Source organism: Macaca fascicularis, chromosome 18 (assembly GCF_037993035.2).
Source record: "Macaca fascicularis isolate 582-1 chromosome 18, T2T-MFA8v1.1".
NCBI classification, from domain to species: domain Eukaryota; kingdom Metazoa; phylum Chordata; class Mammalia; order Primates; family Cercopithecidae; genus Macaca; species Macaca fascicularis.
In genome coordinates this window covers 52,642,571-52,654,762 of record NC_088392.1, presented here as the reverse complement: position 1 = coordinate 52,654,762, position 12,192 = coordinate 52,642,571, and the positions used below count along the sequence as shown (strand labels likewise).

At 54.7% G+C, this 12,192-nt stretch overlaps 1 protein-coding gene across 50 annotated transcripts in view; it reads right to left on the bottom strand.

Moving 5' to 3' along the window:
* The window catches only part of CELF4 (CUGBP Elav-like family member 4), a 321,563-nt gene that overhangs the window by 11,566 nt on the left and 297,805 nt on the right, over positions 1-12,192 (bottom strand). For 8 of the 50 annotated variants that reach the window (XR_006693956.3, XR_006693957.3, XR_006693984.3 and 5 more), the window contains exons 9-11: positions 11,915-11,980; positions 10,013-10,096; positions 4,533-4,616 (exon numbers count right to left, since the gene is read on the bottom strand). Coding sequence is in view for 28 of the 50 variants with exons in the window: in XM_065534268.2 (XP_065390340.1) it covers positions 4,533-4,616; positions 10,013-10,096; positions 11,915-11,980 (234 nt within the window). In the remaining 22 variants the exon portion in view is untranslated. The remainder of the gene's footprint in view (positions 1-4,532; positions 4,617-10,012; positions 10,097-11,914; positions 11,981-12,192) is intronic. The other 42 variants (XR_012427151.1, XR_012427153.1, XR_012427156.1 and 39 more) reach the window with 7 other exon arrangements.

Genomic DNA, 12,192 nt, shown 5'->3' with positions numbered 1-12,192 from the left:
CCAGCTGACATGTCCGCCACAAGTAACAAGACCATCAGTGCAAATCAGGCCACAGGCCTCCGTGCAGAAGCGCTTCCCACGCGTTCGCTCCTGTGCCCACATGGGATGCACGATCTTGCGGCTCCCAGGCCCAACCGCGCAGGTCCCAGATGGGCACGGGTCATGTTCCCAAAAGGTCAGAAGTCACCTTTGGGGAACTCGGAATGCATCTCCTTATACAGACAACATTTTACATCAGCATTTCCCAAACTGGCCCTAATAGGTGCTCCTCGAGAAAGGTCTTGTGTGGTCAGGAGATTTGTAGCCAGGCCCACTGGGCCAGTCCAGCATATCAACAAATAACGTCCCCTCCCTCACCGAGATGTAGTAAATTAACTTTTATAGTTTTGTTTAATCTAGTATTTCCTTGAATTTATTCGACTTTAGAGGCCTTTTCTCCTGTAAAAAGGACTTAGATCCTGCAAAATATATGAAAGCTTGGCGAGATACCGAGGCCTTCCCATGAACGTGCCCGTTGTGTACTGGTCCCCAAATGGCCATTAGGTATAAGACAGATGCACAGCCCCCCCGGAGTGAAGTAGAAGCCGTCTTCTCAGTTAACTGTTCGTGGTACCTCGGGGCTGCCTTGGGACTTCTCTCCAAGAAAGAGAGCCCTTCCTCACTTTCCCTACCTGGTGGCTCTTTTTCCCTCTTTCCCTCTGCCCCAGATGCTGCCTCCATCGTCTCTTACTTTCTCTCCTCTCCTTCCTGCCTTGCTCAAGTTTGCTCTGCAGCCGAACAAGCACAACAATTGGTCAGCTGGGTCCAGAGCAACAAAACCAACCTCTGTATAAATACAGATACCAGAATAAATAGGGAGAATTTCAGCTGATCCATAGTCGGAGATTCGCCTCCAGCCATGTTTCCACCAGCTCCCCCTCAGCCCCTCCTGGCCTGTCCCCACCTCCACTGACCTGTATGTCTAATCCCTAAAGTCAAGTCCTTAGTAAACTGGAGCAGTTTTCAAATATGTGAATTGTGTGTTGATACTGCTTTCCCCAGAATAAGGAAGGTGGCTGGACAAAAGCTGTCCCTGCCAGGACAAGGTAGCCTGACTATGGGGGACATGCTGCCCCTCATTCCTCTTATCATCCACCTCAGCTCAAAGGAGGGAGGGGAAAGAAGATAAAAAGGGCTGGAGGAGCTGTCTAGGGCACAGGTGTAGAGGCAGGCAGAACCACTGTGTGCGGGGAGCAGAGAGGAAGTTCTGGAGAAGGGCAGAAGCCCAGCCTTCCGGTAAGAGTTCAGAGCTCCCCGGAAGCCCAAGAGTTGAGGAGGAGTCCAGGGTCCAGGGAACTTTTCTTCCTTTGAACTGTTATTAACTGGCTAGCAGTCAGAGCAGGGTCTCTCCCCTGCAGACTGGAGGCCCCTGTGGCAGGGCTCTGGGCACTGTCACCCAAGTTCATGCTTCTAGGACCATCTTCCTTCTTCCAGAGCTACCTCTCCTGCCCTCTTCCTACCCTCAGAAGGTTTCTTCTCCCAGGCCCTGTGGGAAGACCCGCAGGTAGAATCCCCCCATGGTATCCCCCCAGCCCTCCTTCTGACATAGGAACTTTTCTGCTTGACATGCCCTCATGAAGGTCTCTGGAAGATTCTGCTCATAAATTTACATGTATGCTTATAAAGAGTGAATGTGGCCTTCGAGGAGTTCTCTTTAACATAGCGCCACTTTCACAGCAAAAATAGCACTTTAAGAACAAAGGGGACCTAGCACTTTCTGAGAGTCTGCCCTGGGTAAGCTCCCTAACAGCATCCCTGGGGCAATGATTCAAATCCCCTTTTTACAGAGGAAGCCAGTGAGGCTCACAGGGCTAAATGACTTGCCCATGAGGGAATGCTGAAGTTAGGTCTCACTTTATTTTATTTTTGTTTATGTATTTATTTTGTTATTTATTTTTGAGACGGAGTATTGCTGTGTCGCAAGGTTGGAGTGCAGTGGTGTGATCTCGGCTCACTGTAACCTCCCTTCCTGAGTTCAAGCAATTCTCCTGCCTCCACCTCCCGAGTAGGTGGGACTTCAGGCGCCCGCCATCATGCCCAGCTAATTTTTGTATTTTTAGTAGAGATGGAGTTTCACCATGTTGGCCAGGCTGGTTTCGAACTCCTGTCCTCAAGTGATCTGCCCGCCTCGGCCTCCCAAAGTGCTGGTATTATAGGCATGAGCCACTGCGCCCAGCCTAGGTCTCACTTTAAAGGCCTCTGTGATATTGGCAGAAAGCTCAGCTGCCTGGTGAGAGAGAGAACCCAAGTGGCTTAACCAGGAACAGCTGGGCTGGACCAGCAGCTCAGGAGTCTATCCTTTTTTCAGGGCTGGTATGCTTGACATCAGAAATTTGTTCAATAGAGGAGAGCTAGATTAGAGGTATACAAGGAATGTTTCTTTAAAAAGCAGGAAGAAAAAAATGTAGTCCTGGCTAATTTAAGTGGGCTAACAGCTTGAAGAGGATAGTGCTTAGAGTAGACTGCGAGGAAATGCCTTTGGAAAGCCGGGCTGCACCCACACCCGGGACAGTGCAAATGAGCCAAGTCTGGCTATGGCTGGAGACTAAACCTGTTCCAGCAGAGGCGCCCAGAGCTTCCTGGGCTCTCAGCAGTGCTCTTCTCATTTATGTAACATTTGGGACTTACTTAAAGAGCAGATGCAACTGATTTCCAGCTTGTTGTTTTTACATACATAATTGTAATTCATAAGGAGAAATACCAAAGAGTGGAGGCCCGCAACCCTGTCTTTTGCTTTGGCTTTGTTTTTCCACACCCAGAGAGAAATGAGCTGCTGGGGCAACTCCATGCCATTGAAAGACCACAAGTTCCCTGTGGCAGCTCCAGAGGGGAAGGGACAATGGTGCAAAGATCTTGACTACTTTGGGGAACGTGTTCTGAATCCTCAAGCCTTTCATGATTCCAGAAAGTTGGACTCCAGAGTGGAAACTCCTTAGCCTGTGCTTCCTGATGCTGCACTCCTGTCTCCTCCCCCCTCCACCACCCCCAGGCTGTGACCTGGGTTCCCTGGCAACACAGCCTCCTACTCTCTCCTCCCAGCCCCAGAATCTGGGGGTCAGCCTGGAGATACTGAGTTTCTGGCAGACTCGGCTCTGGTTCCATATGTGGCTCTCTGGGGACTGGACTATTCAGTCCTCATGACTTATGAAAGGGTCTGGCCCAGAAGGAAGGGCTGATGGAGAAGGATGAGGAGGTCGGAGGGCAACAAGGAGGAGTGGAGGAGAGAGGGTGAAATGAAATTCCAGGAGGAGGTCTGACGCTTCCTAGATAGGGTTCCCAGACTTAGCAAATAAAAACACGGGATGCCAGTTACATTTAAGCTTCAGATCAACAATAAATACTTTTTTACTGTAAGTACATACTTATACTAAAAATGGATACTTTGTCTATCCGAAATTCAAATTTAACTGGCCATCCTATATTTTATCCGACAGCCATACTTCTGGATGCTTCCAAGTTTTCCCTCTCCCATCTAACAGCATGCCCTGGGCACATTTCCGGCAAACTGTATTTTTATTACTCTCAGCTCAAGGATCTCCGACCGTTTCCATTGCCTACTACACCCCACAAAGCATCCCCATCTACGTAGTGGAAACCCCCCAGCACAGACAGCACACCCCCGTGCCTGGTCTCCCTCTCACTGTCCTCTGGCTCCTCTCACCCCAGCCCCATGCCTTCCTCATCCAATTCTCCCCACCTGGAGTTCCCTCCCTTTCTTTTTGTGTATTTATATCCATCTGCCTTTCTTGTCGCTTCATTATTAGGTGCCTCGCAGATTTCACTGCTGTAAACATAATTTTCATCTAAGCTCAGTGCTTAGGCTTCCTGAGGGCAGGGACCAGTCTCCTCTTCCTGACTCCTCAACAATACCCACCTCTGGTGGCCTGAGGCAGGTGAGTGGGGAGGGCAGGAGGGGAGCAAAAAGCAGGGTAGACAGAGAAGGAGTTGGGGCAGGACAGAAAGCTGGAGAGAGGAGGCCAAGGGGCGGGCAGGAGAGGGGCCTGGCTAGGTGATTGCCCTGTCCAGGTGTCACACTCTGCTTTAGCCTCGGGGCTCAGGCCAGGCCACTCTCACCATGAGAGGAGAGGGGCTACTGGGGGAATGGGTGTGGCTGGGCTCTGCCTGCTGCCCCTCCTACCGCTGCTCAAAGCGGCCCCTTTCCCTTCTCAGTCGGTTGGAATTTGGCTGGAAGAGGAAACCCATTTCTTGGACTGGGAGTGGGAGATGGGGAGCCAGGTGGGGTGGGTAGGGAAAGCCAAGAAGCAAAAGGAGTAGTGGGAGAGAGAAGGGTGAGATGAGGCTGGCAAGGGCCATGGAGCAGCTGGGGCGGGGGCAATGTGAAGGAGCAGGTTAAAAGCAGTCGGACACCAGTAGGTTGGTGTGAGCACCGCCCTGTCCTAGGTGAAGCTAATTGGTTTGTTATCTTTACCCACCAAAGCATTTACTTTGGTTAGTCGCCCGATCCACAAACACTTTCGAGGAGATGACATTACCGAAAGGGAGGAACATCTGCATCAGCTCAGCGTCCCCAAACTCCTGGGGCAGATGGTAGATGAACAGGTTACAGCCCTCGGGCCCTGCGGTGAGGGGAGGGGGTGGGCGGGGGAGGAGGGATGGCGGGGTGGGGGAAGAGAGAGACAGAGGAGAGGTGAGCGAGTTAGGCAGCACAGCAGGGAGGGGTGGGGGCAAGGTTAGGAGGGGGGGTCTCATTCCAGATCCAAGGGAGCCCCAGAAGAGGCAGGGATGCTGAGCCCCAGGTCTGAGCTCCGGTCTCTGCTCTGCCCTTGGGCAAGTCACTGAACCTCTCTGTGCCTTGGTTGCCTTTTCTATAAAATGGATCTGTAGCAGAGTCTTGGAAACCCTAGGGCTCCAGGGGCGGAGTCAACCTACTGCTGTGTCTCTGGAAACCAGGTGCTGAGGATAGGGAAGGCCCGGGAGATCCGGGAGGTCTCCCTCCTGCCCAGTCCCTGCTCTGGGGGGGACCAGGATATCCCCTGGGGCAGCTGTGTCCTGTGCTGGGGAGACACCCCACTTTCCCCTCTCGCAGGCCAAGCTCAGACTCTAGGACTTGGGTGCCCATCCTCCCCCTGGCCTGCAGCCTCTCCTTCTCATCTGCCCCTCATGGCCCAACTGTCCTGCCCAGTTCCTCACACCCAGGAAACCAAGATTTATCCTGCCTCCTCCTGTATAGGTGCGTAGGAAGGGCTGCAACCGAGGCTCTATGATTAGCCAGGGAACCCTCCAGCCTCATGACATGAATGTTCTTCATTTCGTTACCACAGTAACAGCCCTGTGACTTCGGCAGCACAAACTATGTGTCAGGCTGTTCTGAGCACTTTACATGTACCTAACTCACTTAATCCTTACAGCAACCCTGTGATGTGATTATCATCATTGCCACTTCACAGATGAGGAAGTGAGGCACAGAGAGGTTAAGTCACCTGCCAAAACACACAGAGCTGGGAGGGGCCTGGAGCCAGGACATGAGCCCAGCCTCTCTGTCTCCATAGTGTGAGTTTTCTCCCTCTTGCGACCAAAAAATCTCAATACCCCAGACTCCCTGAACACTAAGCAGGGCTTTAGCTTTCTAAAATTCCCAATAACTATTTACCTGTTTCTTTTGAAATAGTCAAAACACTCAATTTTAACTCTTTGAAATGGAAATCGTTCCAAGATGTGTCTTAGATGGTATATGCCACTTATAATTTCATCTTTTAAAGTGACCTGTGGTCATTTGAATGATGGCATCCAAGCTGTGGTGGAATGGGAAGGAACCAGCTGCACCTAGTGTTGTGTAAGAAGCAAGGTTCTGAGCAGAGGCTGCTGGAAACCTAGGCGTGAGCTGAACAGTGAAGGCTGTAAGGCACCGACATGGGCTGCTGCATGGCTTTCGCAGCCAGAGCCAGCCGTCCTTGTTCTCCAGGAGCAGTGAGGCTGCCAGATAACCCAGTTCTGGAGCAAAGACTCGATGTAGAGACTCTGCACCTTCTCTTCTGCTCCTCTACCTTCCACTCTCCTCCTTTTTCCATCTATTTCTACTCCCTCGAGGTTCACAGCCTAGAACAAAAATGTCCCCAACCCCTAAAGCTGCCCAAGGAGCCACTGGCCTCCTCCCTCCTTGCTGCTCGCCCTGCACCCTCTGCCCACCCAGCCCTCCGGCCTCCCCTCCCTGGACTGCTGGCTCCCAGGCATCCTGCCAGGGGACGGCGCATTCAGAACCAGGCACAAATGTGCTCCCTCACCCCCTTCCAGGGGTTTCTGGTGCTGGATACCCCTGAGCTCTGGTGGCCCTCCCCTCACCCTGTCCCCTCCAACCATGCTGTCTTCCCACTGGTTCATGCCCTGTGAATGTGCCCTTGATGGCCCCCAGCTCCCCATACCCTCCCTCTCTGAAAGAACCTCCGGCCTCTCCCTGCTCGTGCCCGAATCCACACTCCATCCTCTGGGGTGGGGCTCTTTGTCCTTTATGTCTGGAGGTTTTTCTCTCCAACCAGACTGGCTGCTCCCAGGGGCATGCTCCTTCTTGCGTCCTCCTGCCCAGCCCCCTCCAACCCCACACACACCTTCCTTCCTCCTCCCATCCTCACTCTTCCAGGCCCTGACTGCTCCATCCCAGGCTGACACCTGCCTTGACTTGGGGCCCTGGCTCTGAGTTCAAGTTCTGCAAGCTGCTTTATGTGGAAGTTACATCTGTTCTCCTTAGAGATAAGGAGACTTCACAGACAGGGCCCACAGGCTCAATCCCATGTGCACGGTGTGTGGTGGAGCCCCAGGGATGACCCTCTAGCCCAGGCCTGACAAAGAAGCCAGGGCAGCAGCTCCAGTCCCTTCCCCTGGACAGTGAGTCCACACGCTGTCTAACTCCAGCTACCTCCAAGCCCGTCTGCACTCCCTCATTCACAGATGACAGAACATGCAGATGGTAGAGCTGGCAGGACTTTAGAGACCAATCTGGTCCAGGCTAGCCTTCTGAGAAATAGTGAAGCGGAGCTACAGAAACAGAAAGCAGCTACCCCTGACCACCCTGCAGCCCTGGCAGAGCCACTGCGGCAGCCATCCCTGAGGGTAACCTCGTCCAGTCTGTGGGGCAGATAGCCTCTGGGGAATTCAGGCATCTGTCCATTTTCAGGCTTAGCTCAAAGACGAGGAGGTGGCAGAAGGGTCCTCCCCTGCCACCAGAATATCCTGATATTTCCATGACTTTCCTCATGGGGAGGGGACCATGACATAAAAAGGCCAACTCTTGGCAGGGTTGGAGGAACACAGCCTTGTTTCTTGTCCATGACTTGGACAACTTTGTGGGACACGGTTTTGGCCAGGCTCCAGCCCACCTTGCCCCTATCTCTCCCTGGCCCCATGCTCACCTTGGACTCTGCAGCAGTTGTACTTTTGCTCCTGCTGTTCCCCCTGCCTGGACCACCTGCCTCCCCAGTTCTATGTGCTGCCAACCTCTGCTCATCCTTCCAGACCCACAGAAGCCTTCCTGACAAACCACTCTCAGTGCCATGCCCTCACCCACCCGTGCTGTGCGGCTCTGTTGGTGTGTTCCTCTTCCCCATCCCTTGCTTCCCTGGGGTGGCTCAACCCATGCACCATGGCCTGGGAGAATAGGGACAATGGCAGCAGATCCCACCACTCCAAGGAGAGGCTGGAGACAGGATTGGCCACAGAGGGCCTAGATTAGGGAGCAGGGTATGGTGGGGCAGGAACTGCAGCTGCTCAGAGATGGAGAGAAGGAATGAGGAGTTCAGAGCTACACGCACAGGATGGTGCAGAGTGCAGGGTGGGAGAGGGGCAGGATGGCCCATGGGAGCCTGAGTTTAAGGCCTGCAGTAGGGGCTGTCATGTGTGTTGGGCAGGGTGGCATTGACCTGTAGCTGTGTGAGGGGTGGGGCAGGATTCAGAGACCCCTGAGGCAACAGGCCAGAGTGATTCAGGGAGCTGACAATGGCCTGAAACCAGCGGGAGAAAAAATATCAGGGCCTGTGGGCACAGCTCTGTGTTCTGGACCTGGAGCGGTCGACATGGGGACTCCTGGATCCCACCCCTTGTGGCCCCGGTCTGACTGATGAAGGCTTGGACTGTGGGGAAGGCAAGGGCAGGGTAGGCCCAGGGTTGCAGCCCAATGAGGGGACCACCCCCACCCCCACTTCACCAGTGGTAGCCCAGTGTCCCTCAGCTGCAGCAGCGTGCGGCACGGTACAGACAGGGCCTTCCTGTGCACCTCTCTGGGTCCTGTAACTTGGCTCTCCTGGGCACGGGAAGCCCTGATGCCCCTGACCTCAGAAGTTGCCTGCCGGGTGTGAGCTGGGGCGGTATGCCTCATGCACAGCCTTGGAAGGGGTGGTAGCTTGGTAAAGAAAGGGCGGTGTGCACAGGCACTTGCAGAATGGAGTTTGGGGGCAGACTCAGCCGGCTTGGTCCTCACACCCCTCCACAGAACGCTCCCCGCTCTACTCACTTTGCTGTGAGGACACTGAGGCTGAGGGGATAGAGTGATTTGTTCAGAGTCACAGGGGAAGGAGGTGCCAGAGTCCCACCCAAAAGGGTTTTCTCTGAAGGCCAGGCTCTCAGCCAGGCAGGCTGCGGCACCTGTTTGGGGTCTGAGGGACCTGTCTGGCACTGGGGCCTGTCAAATGATGTTGGACCAGCAGACGCTTGAGGCCCTTTCCAGGACTAATCTACGTCGGAGGGCTCCAGGGCACTGTGTGCAGGGGCTGTGAGTCAGGCTTTTGGAAGCCACCGGAAGGCTCTGACCACAGGGGCTGCCAGGGGCAGATTTGGTGCCTCACTACCCAGTGACCGTTTCCATAGGGGTAGAGAGGACGGGACCTTGTTAGTGTCCTGCCCGTCAAGCTGAGCTCTCTGTGCAGGCCCACAGAGCCCCAGAGGGTGGGCCTGTTCATCCAGCCTCCTGTCTTCCTGCTTATGTGGATCCCTAGGCACTGGGACGGGAAGACACAGACTGGCATTCTGTGGTCCCTGGCAACTGACCCAAAGATCTTGCTGTCCTGCCCTGTTCACACCAGGGCCTTTGGACACAGCTTTCCAGGATCACCCCCTTCTTTCACTAGGCCTGCACTAGGGCATTGTCATCTCTTCTCATCCTGCCCACGCAGTCCTGCCCTGGGAGCTCCACCTGCTTCTCCTGGTCACTCAGAGGGCACAGCTTCTGTGGGTAATGAACTCATCTCCCTCTCCCATTCCCCTCAGCCATGAGCCCTCCTACTTCTCCCCACCCTCACCACTGGCCAAATCCTGCCCACCAGAGGAGGGGGATTCTTGGACCCCACCTCCTCTGGGGCTTCCCTTCCTGACCCTCTCAGCCTGGTTACCATCTTTTCCTCAATGTGCGCAGCTATCAGAGCTGGTTCTGCAAACCACCATGTTGCTGGAGTCTCATCTCCCAGCTATGCTCCCTGGGAACACAGTGGTGGGTCCTCCAGTGAAAACCCCCAAGGATGGGCCTCTATCTCCTCTGGAAGATCAGAAACTCCCCGGGTCAGGGACAAGGCCTCCACTGGCACACACATGCCTAACCTCTGCTAGGTTCTGTTTAAGGGATGGTTCAAGGGCTTGCCAAGGAAGAAGCACAAACCCAACCATTCAGAAGCGGTTCTCATAAACCAAGGTTTCAATATGTGAGCTCTGTGTCAGGCCAGCAGCAATGATTGAGGGGAGTAGGAAAGGCGCTTTGTGTGGGACCTGCCAGCACTCAGGGCATTCTGTTCAGGCCCCTGCCCTAGGCCGGACACCTCTCTGGTGTACAGAGCTGCCCACAAGAAGTGGACCTCTACCCTTCAGTTGGAGAGCGCCACTCCTCACAGCCTTGCTGTCTTCCCTTGCCCACCTCAACACAGCACACAAATGTGGTCACCTTTCCAACACACACCCCAGCCCAAGGCCCAGGTGAGCAGCCTCTTTGGGGACAACTGGGGTAGGGAGGGGCCCAGGAGCTGGCCTGCAGACTCACCTTCTCTCTGCTGCTGGGGGATCATTGGAGGCGGCTGAGGAAAGGCCTGGCTTATCTGACCATAGGCAGCAGGGTAGGCGGCTGCTGGAGGCCCAAGACAAGAAGCAAGAGCCGGAGACAAGGCAGAGAGTGGAAGCAGGAAGAAAGAGAGAGATTTCAGTGCAGGCAGTAAAAGCAGATCAGCCAAAAAGCGCCCTGCCACTCGGCCACTTAGGACAAAGCCAGCTTTCAGTTCCCGGACTAACAGAGAAGTTGCAAGGTGAAGAGTGGAAATGCGTGTGTGGGTGTGTGTACGTATGTGTGCACATGTGTGTACATTACATGCATACATGCATGTACATGTGGGTATGTGTATGTGTGTGCGTGTGTGTACATTACATGTGTACATGTGTGTGGGTGTACGTGTGTGTACATTACATGCATACATGCATGTGGGAGGGTGTATGTGTGTGTGAGTACGTTACATGCACACATGCATGTATGTGTTTGTACGTGTGTGTATGTTACAAGTGTGCATGCACGTGTGTCGGTGTGTGTGTGTACATGTGTATGTGTGGGTGTGTGTGCACGTGTGTACATGGTGTTAGTGCACGTGTGCATACATTACATGCATACATGCATGCGTGTATGTGTGTGCACGTGTGTGCATTACATGTGAACATACGTGTTTGTATGTGTTTCAGGGGAGGCAAGTTGAATTTGAAATAGTGGATAAACCACATGTGTGCATAACACACAATCATGGATAATTAAAAACACCAAAATGGCCTGGGCAAGATCACCCCATGCCACCTGGAACCCACAGGAAGGTTGTCCCACTTCTCTGAGCCACAGCTGACTCCTGCTGGCAGGCCCTCCCTCCCACTCAAATGGCACCTGTGTGGGAGGTGGGCGGCCACCTGAGGTGTGGACTTGGCCTCTGGGAAGCCTGCCAGGGGGTAGTCCCCAGGAGCAGAGAAGTGAGTTGGATAAACCTGATTGTCCAACTGGAAAGGGCCTGAGGTAGGACAGGAGTGGCCAGCTCCCTCCTCTGCCTGGCTTGGCTCCCATAGCAGCAGAGCCTGAAGTCAGAGCTCAGGGGACCCAGGAGGTGACAGCACCTCCTCTGGGCTCCAGATGTGCCAGGCCAGCTTCACCTCAGTTCCCTCACCCCTTGCCAGGCAGCCCCACTGCACTCATGGGAGACAGCACTGGCTCTTCTAAGCACAGGGAAGAGAGACCCTGATCAGGTCAGGCAGTAGGACACAGGCTAGGCAGGGACGATGATGGGGTGCTGTGTCGTCCAGGGGTGAGAGAAAGAGAGAAGCCTGGCTGACAGCTTGGCTTGCGCTCAGTGACCCCAGGCCCTCTGCTCACTCAAGGCTATCCCTTCCCACCTCTCTTCCTCTGCTCCCTGTCACACCTGCTGGGACCCCATCCTGCTGCCTGTGTGTGAGGAAGGGGATGGGGAAACAGCATCTCTTCTAGAGGCCCTCCTTCTCTCAAATCAGGCATCTGTGCTTCCCGGGCCAGTGGCTGTGACCCGTGGTGGGCACCCCCAGATCCAGCCTCACCTGTGGTGCTATTGTCAAACCTGGTGCTCCTGGGCAAACCGGCCCTGGAAACTCCTTGGGGAAGGGAAATCTGGCCTCAAAGATAAGTAACTGCCCAGCAAGGGCAAAACTTCCACCTGGCCTGGCCACTCGCCTGAAGTTCTGCCCATCCCCACTGCAGGAGCACTCTAGGTAGCCCGCTGACAAGAAGGCAGCCTGGAGGATCTCTGGCAGCACAGCCCTCCCTCTTTCCACTCTCTCTCCCCACCCCATGCAGTGCTGGCCCCAGGTCTGAGGGGGCACTGGTGTCACAGGCGTGGAGAGATAAACGGAGTTGGGGAAGGAGCCGTGGGGACGCGTGGATACTAACGACCTGCATACTGCTGCACTCCGGCGTAGGCCTGCTGCAGGGGGTCCGCGGCGGTGGGGCTCTGCGCTGTAGGGAGCCAAGGGGACAGAGGTCAGCAGTGCCCACCACACTGGCCCTTCCCCCTATGCCCATGAGGACAATGATGTAGCTGCACCGCCTTTTCTGGCTAGTGCAGGCTCTGCCCTGGGGCATGGCATCTGAGACAGAAACCCTGAGTGCCTGGACCCTCTGGGGGTCACCTTCCCTAGCTCAGCATCCTTGGCAGGGTAGACAGTTGC